We start from the raw sequence: 17792 nt of genomic DNA on the forward strand, positions 1-17792 counted from the left end.
TCTCGGTGACAGCTGGCGGGCGTCGTGACCTCAGCAGGGGCTAGCAGGCCTGCAGCTTTCACCCTGCTGCGCCTACACACACACAGGGTCACCCATGTCACGAGTTTTGCTTGTCCACAGCTTGACTTGCAGTTCCCCCCAAACCCCTGCACCTATCTCTTTGAAAACGTGCAGGCTTCGTGGCCTCAGCAGGGGCTACCATCCCTGCAGTTTTGACCCCACTGTGGCTTAACACATACATGTGTCATGGGTTTTACTTTCAAGATTTTGGGGTACAGTTTTCCTGAACTCTCTGCACCTATCTCCTTGAACCGTGGCAGGCTTTGTTGCCTCAGCAGGGGCTACCATTTCTGTAGCTTTGACCCCGCTGCAGCTTAACACATTCACGTGACATGAGTTTTGCTCAGAAGATTTTGGGGTGCAGTTTCTCTAAATCCTCGGCATCTATCTTCTTAAATCTTGACACGCTTCATGCCCTCAGAAGGGGCTACCTGCAAGTTTCATTGAAATCAGGCCAGAAATGACAGTTAGAGTGTGTCGACCTTCCCCATTATATCCTATGGGTGAAACGTCAAAACAGGGTCGAAACAGCAAAAGATTTCGACAGAAAGGAATGGAACAGCCGTTTGACTTGAAACAAAAGTCAAAATGAAACACTTTTCTGTCGAAATGTCCAAACGCTGGTCGAAACAGAGTGCTTCCGTTTCGCACAGCCCTACTCCCTGGTCACCACAATTTAGAGAGTGACCTAGAGATTTGACATCCCTTTAATGGATGATGTCTGTGTGGATTTATTGACATTAAAGGACAGCGTCCCAGTTAGTCCAGTTACCCCATTTGTGTCCATCATCACTCTGTTCATTCCTGGCTTTTGCTTAGGCCAGAAGCTCATCATCCAAGAATCCTTTTAGAGCTGCATTTGTTCAGATAAATGCTCACCACTATTTCTCTTTATGTCAGGGTGGAAAAGAGCTGTGATCTGTCCAGGTAATGAAAGTTCATGTTGAATCAGTGGTCTCTTCCTGTTATTTCCATTCCCCTTTTTTCCTTTCCAGTTATTCTTAGGCTCACTAATAGTTTCTGGCAAGAAGTGCTTTTTATTAAGGTCAAAAAACTCAAAATCTCCTATGGCCAGATTTTTTTTGAAGGAACCTAAAAGTCATTGTGTCTTTCTCTCCCCCCCCCACTTTCTGTTTCCCTTTGTTAGTGTAAATGGCAGGTTTTAATCACATAAGTGCCAATTCCTCTTTTGCACAGGTAGAAATACTATTTCCCCTGGCAGCCTGGACATGTAACTATACCTGTGTCCTCTGAGCATGTGCAGCAGGCTGTGTATTGGCCAGGGAGGTGCACTGTTACATTTGTGTATCCCTTCTGGATGTGTATTGGTGTTTAAACCCTGAAAATGAGAGATGGCCAGGAATATGTGATTAGCAGGCATCAAACTGCACAAGATGAGGCAGTACTCTTGTATTTTAACTCCTACATTTGCCTGCTTAGGACACTTGTTCAGGAAACCAGAGATCTGGGTGCTAGGTGCCCTTTACCCCAAAAGGATTTGAACCTCTTTCTCTCTCTCTCTAATTTCCAAGTACAGTGCTTTAATCGTCATAGCACCATTCATGCACTACCTCAGGTTGTCTTAGTCACTTCTTCTGAAACCAGCCTCTGTACAGTCAGGAGAGCTAGAGATGTGGAGCCAGGAGAGAGAGAAAACTAGCTGTGTCTATCTGGGTGAGGTGGCTGCAGCTGCCCAGGAAGGGATAGGGCCCTGCGTTGTAGCCTGGACCCTTATCCCAATCTAAAATCTCTCTGCTATGTGGCTCTCCAGGAGAAGGGTGAATAATAAGAATATGTTAAATCACTCACACACTGAAAATATCCTCAATTTTTGGCTCCTGCAAAGAACTAGTCACCTACAAGCAGCATCTGTTCTGTCTTTGACAGCTTGTCTGGCCCAAGTAGAGGCTGGTTGGAAGAGGTAATAGGAACTTGACAAAGTGGCCTGTAGGTCTGTAATGATATGGACACAATTTTGATGAGAGGCTTTTGTTTAGTCTTGGACTCATACATGCCTAAGTCACTTGGATAGTTCTGAACATTGGACCCACAGCCCATAATTTCTTGTCTCTTCTCTGTTGCTGTTTAAGCACATTGACCCCCTTTCCTCACAGTGGTGCCCTGTCTGCACGGACAAACACTTGCCAGAGCAGGCAACTCTGAAGAAAAACGTCCAGATCCCCTCCTATGTGACAGTTCCCCCAGAAGGTTTATATCTTATTACCTGGAAGTAGAAGAAAAGACTCTTCTACCGCCTGCCATAATTACTCGATAAGCCTACCCCTTCCTGGCTTTAACTCAAGGTGCGATTTTCCATTATATGAAAGGCAGCAGGAGCTGGTCTTCATCAGTAATCTTGTCATGCTTCTAGAGAGTGTCTGTAGGGACAGTTTTCTTTAGTATCAACAACTGTGTCAGCAATAGTGATCTAAGAAATAATCAAAGACCGATATGTGTGTTGTCCTCTGACAGAAAACCTGTCATGGAGTCTGTGTCTTGGTTATTAATTCTGGCACACTGAAGTTTTAGCTCTATTTTGTCCCAATGTGACATTGCAGGCAATAATGCATTGTTTTTGCATCTCTTCTAATAATGAGTTCTCATGTCTGATTCTGTGGTTGCTTTCAGGGCTGGGACAAACTGCACCTCCTTTGGAAAAAGGTACAATGTTCAGATTGTATCAATTGCCAAGTCTCTCCAGCACTGGGAACCTATTAATTTAGATCCTTTAATAGATTAATACTATTGAGATTAATATATGAGTTAATTGTTATTTAAGATCAATATATGTGTTAATAGCTGATGAACAGAATGAATGGAGATGTGTCCTCTGGCATTTCTAGACCCGTGGTGGATGGCAGGGAGGGTAATGAATGTAGGAATCAGGAAGAGGTCACTCTAGATATATTTAGGGTTTAAGGCTCCCCTCCTATAGCATTAATTTAGTCCTCTGTTGGAGATAGGATACTGGACTAGATTTATCATTGGTCTGACTCAGTTTGTCAGTTTTTATGTTCTTATGGGGTGTGCAAACACATAACAATTGAACACTTCCAAAATGTCACGGATTGGGGACCGGTTCACAACTGTTGTTTGTCAGAGGTGCCCACACGTACAGTGCCCTAGCATTCAAGGTAAGATGGGTATCCTTTAAGCACTGAAGTGTAGTGGTTCTGACAACCAGCCCAGGATGTCTCACAGTGAGTGGGTTCAATAGAGCTAATCAGTGAAGGAGGGAAAAAAGAGGGGGACAATAGTATTCTGGCCATATACCACAGTAGGCCATTACAGCAGTGGGCAGCAGGGAGGAGGTGAGAGGAGCAATGCAATGTGGGATGTCTGGATGACTGACCAGACCCATTTCACAGACCATTTGGTGTCTGCTAAACCAAAGTACAGTGAACTGGTTCAAAACAACACTTGATTTTTTATTGGCACAATTAATCAGTTCCAGAACATTTTAAAACTGTGTTAACAGGCTGTTTTAAATTCAGTAAGATGTATTTAGCCTAGTCCTGTGCCCCACTACACTGGGACTCACACTGATCTGTTCTTCTGCATGGGCCAGTGCAGGACCCAGCACAGGTCCTAGGGTGGAGGCCCCAGGTCACACAAATTCAGGAGTACAGGCACAAAGCACACAGTATTCCCTGAGTCCTGTGCCTCCACACTGGGACACACACTGGTTTCACCACTTACAGGGATGTGCCCCAGGCCTCCCTATATGTGGAGAAAACCAGGCAGGTCCCTCAGAGGCCTGACGGGATCAGGATTGGGCCAGTGAAGCCCCCTCAAGCTGCCAGAGCACCTACCCAAGGTGAAGAATGTGTTTCTGCCCAAAGTGTTATGTGTGTGCATGCCCCATACGATATATCCCAATCTGGCAGTGGGTGGGGATGTCACTCCTCATGGCAGGACTCTCACATCCTCATGCATTTCAAAACACATCATGAGATGTGGCAGCCCATGACACAGTACTGGATCTGCTTGGGACTGCACCTCCTCCTCCAGACCCTTCCTTGCCTGCCTCCTGTAGAGATTTCTGAGAGGTCCTTCCTCCTGATCTCCCCCTTCCCCCAAATTCCCTGCCATGTTTGACTACACAGCCCGCAAAGTGACCCTGCCACTATCCCAGGCCAGACCTGCACTACCTCAACCACTTATTACTGCTGCTTCTACTTCCCTTATTGCCTTTGTTATAGAAAAGGCAGCACAAAGTCATGATCTGTGGAAAGGGGGCAAAGTGAACTTTCTGTCTGAAAGAACAGCCCTACAAATACAGAAATTGGAAAATGGGGAAAATAGAAATTAAGATGAAATCAAGGAGCGAGCAAGAAAAGTATGGGTATTTCAAGCAACAAAGCAGGGTGAGAAAGGAGAAATAAAATATACACCATAATAAGGGTACTAGGGAGAAAGACATGTCAGCGAGAAAACATGACAGGGCAAAGACTGGGAGGCCTGAGTATTGTGGGGCCAGGATCAAAATATTTTGGGGTGGAATAACAAAAAAACGTACTTGAGGCTGACCAGAACGTCGGAGGACAGAGCAGTAAGCTGCCTGCTGAACTTGCTGAATAAACCGGGACAAAGGGGCGTTGGAAGGGACTGGAGTTGGCCAGGGTGGCTGAGTGGAGGAGTTGTGTGAGCTCCTGTTTGCACATTCATACACCAAGACAACTTTGTCTAAACTGCTAGTTTTTGGTCTGTCTCTACTTCCTTCCTCTGCTGTCTCCTCCTGCCCAGTGCTGCTCTCTCTTCCTTTTTGTGGTCTCTTCATTTGTGTGTCTGTTCACTCTCCCGTAGCTTTCGCTTCTTTCCTCCTGCTTTTTCCTCCCCAAAGTTTGCTTGTCATCACAATGAGTGGTGATGAGGGAGAGGAAGAATCCAGCTTTTCTCTTCTGCAGTCATCCACCCTGTTCATGAGGGGATGTGACTCTCCTTTTATTTCCATTGTTCCCTGCTGGGGACACAGCCGTTCTTGAAACAGCCACTGACTTGGGACTGTTTGGGGACTACTCCTCTAGATGATACTTGCTACAGGCCCAGACACATGGAGCAGACCTTTCCGTAAGAGGATCTCTTACTGTGAGTTGGAAGAGGAGGCGAGCTGCTATAATTTCAGTAATTTGGGATTGCTTTTCTTTTCCATCCAACCATCATGATATAATCTTTCATCTTTCCTTATTTATTAGAGGACGGGCACTCGATGCCCAAAAGTTTATCCAACAGCTCTTCCAAATATAGAGTCAAACTAATAAGAGATACCAAAGAACATCTTTGCCTCCTGGACATTCCTGGCCCAGCAGAGCTCCAACAATACTCCAACTCTCTTTCTTAAGACACCAGGTACTTTCCTGGCTTTTAACAAAATTACCTTCCATTTACATAAGTCACTTATGGCTTCCTCACTCCCACTTCCCCACACATTATCTCTCCAGTTTTGCCTTAAGACCTCCTTATTTGTGTATACATTTCACTCCCTCCCATCTGCTATGTCTTATGCTGGCCTTTTGGGTAAGCTTTGAAAAGTTTGGAAATTGGACCTGCACTTGAAGCCTGGGACACAACTAATCTTTGTGACATGGACTGTTCTGCTCCAAATTTTATATTTCTTTTGCTGTGACTTGCTGGAGTGGGAATGTCTCTCTGGGAAATGGCCCCAAAATATGAGAGCAAGGAAGGTTTACCAGACTGAGATTGAAGACAGGCAGTGGACAGTGCAGAGGGAGATGAGCTGTATCCATGCTCTCCCCTTCACACCCTCTGCCGGGCTCTCCTGAGCCCCCAGGGTCTCTCATCCCTGCCTGTGACCGGCAGGTGCAGGAGGGGATCGATCCCGTGGCCCAGCCCTGGCCCAGCCGGCGCGGTTCTGTCCCCGCTTCCTGCCAGTGGGGAATCGGCCCTGCCCTTTGCTGAGGTCTCCGGGCTCCTTCCTGCTCGGGTCATCCCCGTCTTCCCCCCCAGCGGCAGCCAAAGCTGCCCCTGCCTTGATCACAGCCTGTCCTCGGGCTGAGCGCTGCTCCTCACGCTCCTGTTATCTCCTTTCCCCACAGAGGACATGACTCTGGATCCAGACACGGCTTATCACTACCTCATCCTGTCTGAGGATGGGAAAAATGTGAGATGGACAGACACACCGCTGGATCTGCCCGACAATCCTGAGAGATTTGACACTGAGCGCTGTGTGCTGGGCCATGAGGGATTCACCTCCGGGAGACACTGGTGGGAGGTGGAGGTCGGGAAGGGGATGTATTGGGCCGTGGGGGTGGTCAGAGAGTCTGTGAGGAGGAAGGGAGGAATCAGCTTTAGTCCTGAGGAGGGGGTCTGTGCTGTGCTGCGCTATTGGGGTGAGTACGAGGCTCTCACTGCCCATCGTCGCACCTGCCTGCCCCTGGACCGGGTGCCCAGCAGGGTGGGGGTGTATCTGGACTGCACATTGGGGCAAGTGTCGTTTCTTGATGCTGTCACCGGGGCCCCGATCTTCACCTGCCTGCCAGCCTCCTTCGTGGGGGACAGGATCCGGCCCTGTTTCTGGGTGCAGTTTGGTGAAATCAATCTGAGACATCACCAGTGAGAGGGAAAGGAAGCGTGCAAGACGGGACGTGCTCGTTGTCCCCTCCGGCCTCAGTCGTGCTCGTGTCTGTGGCCCTGGAGGACTCCTCTCGCTGCAGACGACCAGCTGTGCCGTGTCCGTGGCCCTGGACGCGCAGGCTGGGTTTCTTCATCCCCCGACCACGGCGAGCAGGACGTGGCCGAGCTGGACGGTCGTCTCTGCCCGGGTGTTGTTTCCTGCATGACCGAGGGGCCCTCGGGGGCCTGTGGGGTCCGGCACCCACGGGTGCAGCTGGGGGGTCGGGGGAGGGGTGGCGATGAGGAGGCACCAAAACCTGGGGCCGGTTGAGTTGGGAAATGCGGTTGAACCCGGCCCTGGTGTTCATTGCAGCGCTGCTTGTCCAGAGCCTCCGGTCCTAGGAAGTGGAGCTGCTGTGGCTGCTTAAAACGTGATTTGTGCAAATTTTTGGCCCTGTTCCCTCATTGTAATTATTGAAAAATCACTCCCGAGTTATTTATTGTCCTCACAATTGCAGTCAATAAAGGTGTTCTTGATACATATCCAAGTATCTTCTGCTTGGTGATTGATTGATTTATTTCACATCTTGTTTCCTTGTCATAAGTGTTGTGGAGCGAGCAGGTTTCTTTAAGAGATTTGATTCCTCATGAACAAAACCAATCTCCTTCCCTGGGAAGTCCCCGTGTCAGTCTGGTGGGACTGTAGCGTCACTGCTTGTGTTGCCCGTGAACCAGACACACACAAGCATTTCTGTGGCTGTGGCCATATCCCACGGGACCAGTTATCAGTTTGCCCTGCCTGGTAATTTAAAAACCTGATGTTCAGATGTTGGAAAATCAAGAAAACATGACATAAAGCTCCTGCTCACTCTCCTTACAGGGACTATCATAGCAAGAAGTATCAGTGGCATGTCTGCTCTGAGTTACTAATGTATTAACTGAAGGGAAAAAACATCTAAAGAATTAAGTTGTCCGCATACAGGGTTAAAGTGACCCATGCAGTAAGAGATGTCATTGTCACCAATCCCTTTATTCAGGAATGATCTCTGCCATCACTCACTGATGAGTCTTGAGGTGAGTCACAAGTCCAATCCTTGAGCCACCTGCAGAAGTTACACGTCTTTCCTCAGGGGAAAGTAGGCTGTGGGCAGTGATTCCTGCGTTTGTCTTTTCTCTGTCCTCTCTTCTGTGCTTTCTGGGCAGTATGCTCCACCTTGCAATGGACAGGATTGGTTGAGCCTGAGTCATCACTGCAGACAGCTGGTAGCTAGTACTTTCTAGCTCTTCAAGTCGGCATCCGTTTTCTTGTTGTATGCCTTCAATATGCCTTGGCAGCATTTCCTCTGGCCACTGTGAGATCTCAGGTCAAACTTAGACTGGGCCTTAAGCAGTTGTTTTGAGAGTCAAGAGTCAGGCATCCCCACACAACGTCTGGTCTACTGAAGTTGGTGCTTGAGGATCGCTGACTCCAGGCTGGTAACATTGGCTTTAGCCAGGATGCTGGCATTTGTGTGACAAACTTCCCTTTGATGTGGAGTGGAGGATCTTACTAGGACATAGGTAATGATACCTGTACAGGCTATTGAGATGACTATGGTAGGTCATCCACATGTCACACTTGTAGTGAAGAGTGGGGATGATCACTACATTGTAGATCTGGATTGTGGTGTCTTTCCAGAGACCTTAATGAATAAAGACACAAGGAAGCATTTTCTCAAATGAGGCATCTGTGCACTGGATCCTATACGGGTACGTATGTCAATAGCCAGAGGTGGATCAAGGAAAGTGTGGGTCCCTTACTGAATAACAGAGGCAACCTCGTGACAGAGAATGCAAAAAAAAATTGATGTGCTCAATGCCTTTTTCACCTCAGTCTTCACAGCCAAAGTAAGATCCCAGACTACTGCACTGGATGGCACAGTTGGGAGTGGAGGTGAGCAGCTCTCAGTGGTGAAAGGACAGGTTAGGGACTACTTAGAAAAGTTGAATATGTACAAATGTATGGGGCCAGACGGGAAGCAGTTGAAGGTGGTGAGGGAGTTTGCTGATGAGACTAAAGAGCTGTTGGCCTTCATCTTTGAAAACTCATGGTGATCAAGAGAGGTCCGGGATGATTGGGAAAGGTCAAACATTAGGCGCATATTTAAGAAAGGGAAGGAGGAGGATCCAGGGAACTACAGACCAGTCCACCTCAACTCAGTGCTTGGAAAAATCATGGAGCAGATCCTCAAGGAATCCATTTCTAAGAACTTGGAGGAGAAGAAGGTGATTAGGAGCAGTCAGCATGGATTCGCCAGAGGCAAGTCATGCCTGACCAACCTGACTGCCTTCTCTGATGAGGTGACTGGCTTTGTGGATGTGGAGAGACCAGTGGATGTGGCGTAATTTGATTTTAGCTAGGCTCTTGATATGGTCTCTTGCAGGCAAGCTAAGGAAGTACAGGCTGGATGAATGGACTGTAAGGTGGATAGAAAAGTGGCTGGAGCATCGGGGTCACAGAGTAGCAATCAATGGCTCGATGTCTATTTGGTAGCTGGTAACAAGTGGAGTGCCCCAGAGGTTGGTCCTGGGGCCAGTTTCATTCACTGTCTTCATCATTGACCCTGGAATACGGCACAGCGTGCACCATCAGCGAGTATGCAGATGCCACCAAGCTGGTGGGGGGGATAGTAGATATACTGGAGGGTAGGGCTAGTATGCAAAGTGATGCCATAGATAATCATTTGTATAGCATAGTTTAGATAAAGGCAAAGCTGCCTCAGGTATGAGGTTGGACTAGATGACCTCTGGAGGTCCCTGCCAGCTGTACTCCAGCATAGCAAAGTGCAATTGCAACATCTAAAGGAGATGACCTCAGGAACTGTCATTCATACTTTGCTACAGGTACGCTCACTTTCTACCTCTACAAAGGCAGCAAGAAGAAGGTGGTCTGTTTCAGGTCAGTGTGGAAGAAGTGAAGAACTACTTTTCAGCAGAAGAGTGGAAGGAAAAGCTGTCATCCAGCTCCTGGGCTCTGGCTCGAATTTACTTTGGACAGTGGCCACATCTACAACTGTGGGGCAGTGCCTGGGATGGGCTGATCCTTTTAGTGATGTGTATTCACCTTAAAGGTCCATCATAATGCTGCTCAGCTCTTCTGCTCAGTGTCAAACCAATTGTCAAATTGAGGATCAGGATTTTTCCCTTACATTAGAGTGGCAAGGACAGCAGGAGGTACGTTCCTCTTCCTTGGATCCTCTGTGTGTATATTCAATAACTCCTCTCTCCTTGCAGTGTCAGTGCCCTCATGTCCCCTTCTTTTACATCTGCCATTTTCTAGAGTGTTCCTCCTTGGTCTGGTTCTTGTACTTGTTGTATATGAACGTTTGTAGTGGGTCATTGTAAGATAACTTTTGGGAAAGGGATGCCTGGGATGAGACTAAATGGGATGCTCATTTTCTTCTCATCTCTTTTAACTGCAGTTCTCAAGCTCTGATTTCAAGCTAAATACTGTGATACATGTCCCTGAAAGTAGCAGAAGAAAACATATCTCCACAATGAATCAAACTAGAAACCTCGTATTTTACTAGTTGTGAACTCCATGAGAATTCAGTACATTTTAATGTATTAATGAATAGGAAAAGACCTATCTGCTGAATTGGCACCACAATGCGTTTATAGACGACGCAAGATTTTCCATTTGCATTCGTGTGTGCACCATTGGGATTTCCTGCTGCTCTAAAATTCTTTTAAGTGCATTAATCACTACTCAGATATGTTTTATTTTGCGGCACTCCCCGTTTACGTCGCTGTATCTATGAACTTGTGTCTTTCAAACAGGAATCGACTCAAACACTTGTAATTACCGCCTTCCGCCACCAGGTGGCACTGCAGTATTCTGCAGTTCAGGCCTTTGGCCACTGGGTGCCGCTGGTATTCACTGCTGGTATCGTTATTTCTTTATTTATGTTTGGCTCCAGCTCCCCCCCTCCCCCCCCAGCGCCCACAGGGGCCGGAGGCCGGGGCTGCTGCAGGGCAGGAGGGGCAGGGCTGCTGCTGAGGGCAGCACAGGGGCCGGTGCCTGCGCGTGTGGGGGCTGAGCGGGCAGGAGATGCTGCCTGGGGGAAAGGGGAGCTGTGGTCAGCCCCATCGCTTTGCTGCGTCCAGGCGGGTTTTTAAATGCAAGCCAGATGTCTGGCATTTCCTCCCTGGGTTTGTTTTCAACGTGGCCACTGCTAGTTAGATCTACAGATCCCAGACTCCCTGGCGCAGCACCTGAGCGATGGGGAGCTGAGCTTGACATTTGCTTTGCTCGGCGGGGGGAGCCGGGATGCCCTCCAGTCACCATCATACGGCAGGGCTGGGGCGGGAAGTCGGGGTGTGGGTCAGGAGTGAGGGGCACCGCGGGATGATGGGTAGCAGGGGCTGCACATCAGGATTGTGTGCATGTTGCTAGAAATACCTCCAGTGCAGTAGAGTTGCATGTTGGTCTCTGGGTGAGAGAAGGAAAGGGATGGGGCCCCGCCTGAGAAAGGGTGATAATTGGTGTCTTTGAAATGTAAAAACTTTCTACAAAGCCAGGGCTTTTAGTGGATGACAGACTGAAGGACGTTCAAGGTAGCTAGCTTGACTGGTTAGGCAAACCAGTTTTTCTTCAGTTCAGAAAAGTTCACCAACACTTGAGAAAGTTAGCGTTAAATCGTATTTCACTTTTCACATGGAAGCTAAACATTAACCAACCGGTTGATGTAACATTGAAGTCCGAAGGCTAAATCCACAGGCTAAATGCACCGTTCCATAAGTGCAGCTTAGGGCATTCATGCACAGCGGGCAGTTCATCCCTGGGTGTCCAAGCTTGCAAGTGTCCACTGAGCATGTTCAGGGGAGTTGTTCCCTGGCTGGGCAGCTGAGCAGTGAAATAGGATGGGTCAGGTGTGTGTGCAGGGCCAACCCTGGTGGTGGGGGGGTGCAATTTGGGTAACTGCCCCAGGCCCTGTGCTTTGTGGGGCCCTGCAGACCTGAGCTGGCTTCATGTCCAGTTGCTGACCACTGCCTCCACCGTGTTTAGGGCCCACATTGGCTGATTCGCCTAGGGTGGCCATCACAGAGAAAAATAGAGGACATAAATGTGTTGGGTCTCATATCAATACAGGACAGACGACAGAGTAGTAGAAAACTGAAGTGTCCTCTACAATGGCCACCCTAGATTTGCTCCGGGCCCCACACTCTGCTACAGTCATCTGTGTGTGTGTGTTTCATATTTATGAGATACAATTGTAAAAGTTTCTATCACACTGGGAAGCAAAGGTGCGATCTCCTTCCCTGCTAGGGAGTGTCTGTCTAAGCCACAAACCATCTGACTTGCACTCTTTCTTCTAGCCCCACATACCTAGTTGCAGGAAATTCAAGAGCAAAGGATCTAGTTAATTGCTGAGCTGTGACCTGACGGTTACAGTATTTTTATGGGATTAAGGATCTGCAGTTGAACCCTACATTTAGGAGACATGGAGCCTAGACCCCAGGTCTCCCACTTCTTGGGTAAATTAGCTAAACACCAATCTTTTGGACTAATGCATGCCACTCTTCTCCTCCTGGTTCACCTCTACTCCTAGCAGACATCTAGGCTGAGTGAGTCTGTTTTGTTGCAAGGTGAAGTAGAATCTTAAATTGTACTCAGTGCCAACAACAGTAGCTATGTATATGTGCCAATTAAGCAAGGAGAATGAAACTGGATTTAGCTGTGAGTGTGCACTGTGAAATTCCTTGGAGAAGACTGGGTAAAAGGAGAGGATAGGAGGGCACCAGATCTGAAAGAAAATAGGAAGCAGATTTCTAAGTTCAGAATCTAAGAGCCATGATACGTTTCTTTGAGGGGTGCGTTTGACCCAGCCATCAGTGGAGAAACTGGTGCAAGTGGGTAAGGGTGTGGATGAGGGTGAGAGCAAGGGAAGGGGAAGATATGAATGGTGCTAAGAAGCTGACCTATTTTTTGCATCAAGCACTAGCAGAGACTGAGCTACGCAGAGAAGAGATGCCAGTGAAATTGGATGGCTTCATAAAGTAAAAAGGCAACAGGCCAAAAGTGGCATCACCCAAGTGTTATGGAAAAGCTTCAGTTGGAAGTGTTCAGGGTTGGCTGTGTTGGGTGGGAAACAGTGCATCTATATTTGAAGTGGGGACTAAAGGAGATCAATGAAATAATATAGCTGTGGGTTTTACTCCTTCATAGAGTAGATTGGCACAATAGATAATTCAGGAGAGATACACAAAATATCTGGAAGATCGTGATCTGAATGTGTCCAAGTAGCCCCATTTCTAGAAAGGAGAGTTATATCTCCCTAATCTTAAAGGATTGTTTGAACACAGCTGTAAAAAGCTTTGGAGAGAACCCCCCCCAGAATTACGTGAATGGGGTTCATGATGGCAGATGAAGTTTGTTCTTAATTAATTAAATCCACATAGCAAGGAAAGTTCTGAGCCTCTGAACTGTCCTACCAGTTTTTCCAGTCACTAGTCAATGCAAGAGGTAGTGGATAAGATTCAAAAGGAGTGTCAGAAATAGGTCTCGGAAATCCCTGACTTATGGTGGTTAGACCATGGTGCTGCAAAATGAGAGAAAAATACAGGTTCAAAGCTTCTCTGTACAAGATCCTGGAAACCAGACCTCCAGCTTCCCATGCCAGTGCTCTAACCACTTAGGTACGAGAGCTAAAAATGGGAGAATCGCTTTCATCCGCGATCTTGCTTTTGGGACTTATGTGCTACACGGTCATCTACACATTCAGTAACTTAACCCCTGTATAGTCATCTAAGACTCTGAGACTGAATCCCTAACAGAGCTGTTATCTCCATGTAAGTGGCATTTTTGTCACTTAAAGACCTAAAACCAGCCGCTTAAGGAAATGTCAGTAACAGTTTACTACCCTTATTTAGCCACAGTTGTCTTTCCTCCTTACAAGAAGAAGGAGAAAGTTAGTCACTTTTTGCGTCTTCCAAAACATGCACACGCTTTACTTCCTTATTACCACTTGCCATTTGTATATACCATTTTTTCTCTCCTCTTTCAGCCAGTGAGGGATTTACTTTATATCAAGTGTCTTTGGGGTTGGGGTCACAGGACAACAGGCCAATGGGAAGAGAGAAATATAAGTACATAGGCATCCACAGTATAACAACATACACTTAGGGGTCAAGTAAACAGGTAGGGTCAGTACCGCTGGAGTACATACACTCAGCACGTAGAGTCCCATGCCCAACTCAGGGGATGTCAACAAGAACCACCCTTTAGCCCAGAGTTGCTCTGTGCAGGTCAGGGATTCTGTGTAGTCAGCCTGTGGTTCACCTGTGCTGTGCAGGGGCTTCTCTCCCTCTCAGTTCAGCTCAGGGCAGCACCATCAGCTCCAGCCGTTCTGGCACGTAGCCAGCCCAGGCTCAGAGAGATCCCCCCACCTCTTCCTGCAGCCCCCAAGGTCTTCTGGCATTTGCAGTCCAGCAGCAGGGCTCTGCAGGGTTTCTTCTTGTTGAGCCCCAGCTCAAGTCTGGGATCGTGCCCGGTATGCAAAAGCCAATAAAGATACCAGGGGTGAAAGTACAAAGAAGGTTTATTGCTAGCAATAAAAGGTGCGAGCGGAATAATTTCATGTAACAAGCACACCAGATTACTATTTCTAAGCATCTTTTATACAGGAGTTTTTGAGCCTTCATAAGCATGCTTGTTTGCTGATTGGTTATAAAGGAGTGACGCAAGAAATTCTTTACTGAGCATGTCTCTATACCTGTGTTTTAGCCATGTATCTCATTTACATACGTGTGTTTCATTAGCATACTTCTTCCCCACCTAGGGGCGTGATTTTTAGTATTTTAATGAGCCCTTTAACCCAGTACTCTTTCTGCTTTTGTTTTCAAGCCCCCTTTATCTAAGACTGTCTCCTCCTTATCATTGCAGATGGGCATTTGTCACATAACATTCTCTTCTGCTTCGTCTGTGAGTAGTGGATTCTAGGTCACTCCTTACAGTCTCACTTCACTTCCTGCTTCCAGGTGCCTCTGGGGTTTGCAGGCCATGGTCGGTCAGCAAGGCTCCACAAGGTTTAGATGCCTAAGGGTGGCTAGAATCTGGAATGGGCTCCAAGAGAGGTAGTACTATCACCTAACTTGGAGGTCTTCAAGAGGAGGCTTGACAGTCACCTGGCTGGGGTCATCTGACCTCGATCCCCTTTCCTTTTTCTTGACACAGTGATCTATTGTGGTCCCTTCCGACTCTACAAACTATGAATCTATGAAAGTTATACTTCAGCAGTTTTTAGATGTCTAAATCATGGCTGTCCAACATCCAACTGGCTGGGGGTGCAGGATGTACAGTCCATGGGCCGCATGCTGTACCGCAGCACATGGACTACCCCTTGCCACACCATATGGTGGGTTGGGCAACCACTGTTGCACCATGCCAATGCCCCAACACTGTGATGCTGGGCCCTTGCCCACTGTGGCATGCCAGCATCCCAGGTTCCCCTGAATGCAATGGCAATGGCAATGGGATCCCTTGGCCCTGTGGATCTTAGGCACATGCATACCTATCAACAATTCAAGCACATACACACACCAAAAATTAGACAACAATCTGTTGTCATTACCCACACACTCAGAATACAGACACAGATCATCACTAATCTGTATATCACGCACACAATAACATACATATATATATATATATATATATATCTACACATGTGCACAGGTGAGTTCCTAACTTGGATGATATTGTGTGTGTATTTATGTGTGTGTGGTACTTGGGATACATGGGGGGAAGGTTAAGGTGAGAGAGTGAATGTTGCTGGGACCGGCATTAGAACCGGTAGACGAGAGAGAAGCTGGCTGAGGAACTGAGGCTTGGGGTTACTTAAGGTCAAGTGGACCTAGGGCTACTCAAGCTCACTGGGGAGAAATGAAGGGAAAAAGCCCAGCCACGACAAGGAGACAGCCAGGAAAGAGAGAGGCAGAAGGCTGAAAGATTGAGGCTGGAAACTGAGGAAGAAAGCTGGGAGGTCAGGGCAGGTAAGTGGTCGCAGCAAGGAAACAGGAAACAGACAAAAACCAAAGTTGGGGTTTCAAAACAACAGGTTTATTAAACAGACAACACACTACATGGGCCCATGAAGTTATTGGTTCCTACACACACACACACACACACACACACACACATACACACACACACACACACACACACACTCATAATGGTATCAGGAGAAAGAGACTCAGTGGAAGGGTTGGAGTCCAGGTAGGGAAGAGAAGCAGAGTCTAAGTCCTTTGCTTGGGGAAGGAATGTGGGTGATAGGTATCTATTCTGGGCTGTGAGTTGATCCTCAATGGCCAGTCGGGGTCTTCTCCAGTAAGGTGTTGTCCAGAGGGGGTTGCTGGCAGGGCTTCTGGGTGGATAGGTGGTGTGGCATGGGGATGGCCCAGATGAAGAGGGCGTCCCACTGGGTTTGTCTTCACTGCCTCCTTTTATAGGGGCAGACCTCCTATGACCCTCGTGGTAGGGGCAGGCCCAGGCAAGAGTCAGCCCCTGGTGTACTGAGCATATGTACTCCTAGGTAAGGACGTGCAGTTTCAGGTGTCTGTAATTATGGGTTGACTGATTTCTGCAGCAGTCTTTGTCTTCCAAATCTTGAGCCAGGGAGGGTCAATGCAGCGTGATGGCTGGGTCATCAAGTTGATGGTTCGGTCATTCAGAGGGAGCTATTTTTAGACCTACTGCCATTGTCTCTCAAGCACCCTTTGTCATCCCCATTCATTCAGGATCCAATTTACACAGGAGGGGTAGGTATAAGTCATAGGTTACAAAAGCTTACACAACAGGGCATGGAAACAAGATGGGAACCTGACACAAAATGGATACTTAACATTACTCATGTCAACCCACATGGCAGGCCTAAATCTTACAATGTTACTATGAAACAACAAAAATCAATGCACAAATGATAGAATAAAATATAATACAATATAAAACAGTAAAAATCAATACAAACATAACAGAACACTATTTACAATATAAAAAGGGGCTTATTACAATAATAGCATACAAGAACTTAGCTTAGGTTTCCTAGTATTATTTGTAATCACTGATAAGGGATAGAGAGGGCAGAGAAAAAGTCAGAAATGGTTAGGGGAAGGGGAGGGAATGTATTTTCAAATAATAATAAAAAGAACCTGGGGGTTTTACTACATACCCACCAGGTTCATAATCTTCCTTGTGCTCCTTTTACATTTGTATTTGGCTCACTATGAAGAAGTAGGCCTCCTCACTTCAGTGCTTCAGTGTGAGCATGTCTCTTCCTAGCATGGTTTCCTTCATGATTTTTCCTATCTGCAAGCCAACATCGGGTAGGAGGAATCCCCTCATCAGTGCATGTCCCTTTGCTTCTGAGAATTATTTCGTTATTTGATGAAGAGATTGTATCGTATTATGGAATTTGTGAAAACTGAACAGAAACTGGCACGCACACATGCACGCCTCTCTAGACGTACAGAAAATGCTTTTCCACTAAGCTTCTCAGCGGATTTCTACCTGTTCTGCCACCGTACTATATTTCTTTTTCTATATTGGTACGGATATGGTCCTTAACACCATTCTGTTGAACACACGCCACCATCACCCCACTGCACACCTGGAAGCATAGCCTTCAAGAAAAATTAGTTTTTGAGAAAACATTTCCCAATATATCAATATGTTCCCATTGCAAACTAAGTCGACAATTCAAAATATTCATAATTTTAGTGGAGCAAATGTTTCAGAAAATTTCCAAAGAAAAACACTGACACTTTTAAATGAAACAATGCACTCAGTATTCCACACAAACTGCTGTTTGCAGACACTGAATAGCTCCACGTAATATTAGCTAAGGGTGGAGCTGTCAGCTACAGCTGTAGTTAAGTTTACAGGGTGGGTGGGGGGGCAGGGGAGGGGAGAAAATGTAATGTCTTAAACCTTTCAAATGCCTTTGAACACTCCCAGCACCCTCCCCAGCAGACGCTTGCTTACTGCCCACTACTGATGCCAGAGCTGGACTCTCTGGACCCCAATCCCCGCTCTACGTTTCTCTACTTTACGTTGCACAGTAAAGTGAAGAAAGGGAGAGATTTGGGGCATGGAGACTGGAGAGCTGGAAGCCTGGTGGCAG

General features: G+C 47.1%; 1 protein-coding gene across 5 annotated transcripts in view; it reads left to right on the plus strand.

The window, feature by feature from the left end:
• LOC102375350 (butyrophilin subfamily 1 member A1-like) overlaps window positions 1-7184 on the plus strand; it is a 19750-nt gene extending 12566 nt beyond the window's left edge. Inside the window, exons 7-10 of one of the 5 annotated variants that reach the window (XR_003092368.1) lie at window positions 961-987; window positions 2689-2721; window positions 5036-5148; window positions 5256-5405. Coding sequence is in view for 4 of the 5 variants with exons in the window: in XM_006038915.3 (XP_006038977.1) it covers window positions 961-987; window positions 2689-2721; window positions 6117-6637 (581 nt within the window). In the remaining variant the exon portion in view is untranslated. Of the gene's footprint in view, window positions 1-960; window positions 988-2688; window positions 2722-5035; window positions 5406-6116 lie in introns of those variants that run through there. The other 4 variants (XM_006038919.3, XM_006038915.3, XM_006038916.3 and 1 more) reach the window with 4 other exon arrangements.
• Window positions 7185-17792: the final 10608 nt, after the last annotated feature.

This window comes from Alligator sinensis, unplaced genomic scaffold, assembly GCF_000455745.1.
Source record: "Alligator sinensis unplaced genomic scaffold, ASM45574v1 scaffold275_1, whole genome shotgun sequence".
NCBI lineage: Eukaryota > Metazoa > Chordata > Crocodylia > Alligatoridae > Alligator > Alligator sinensis.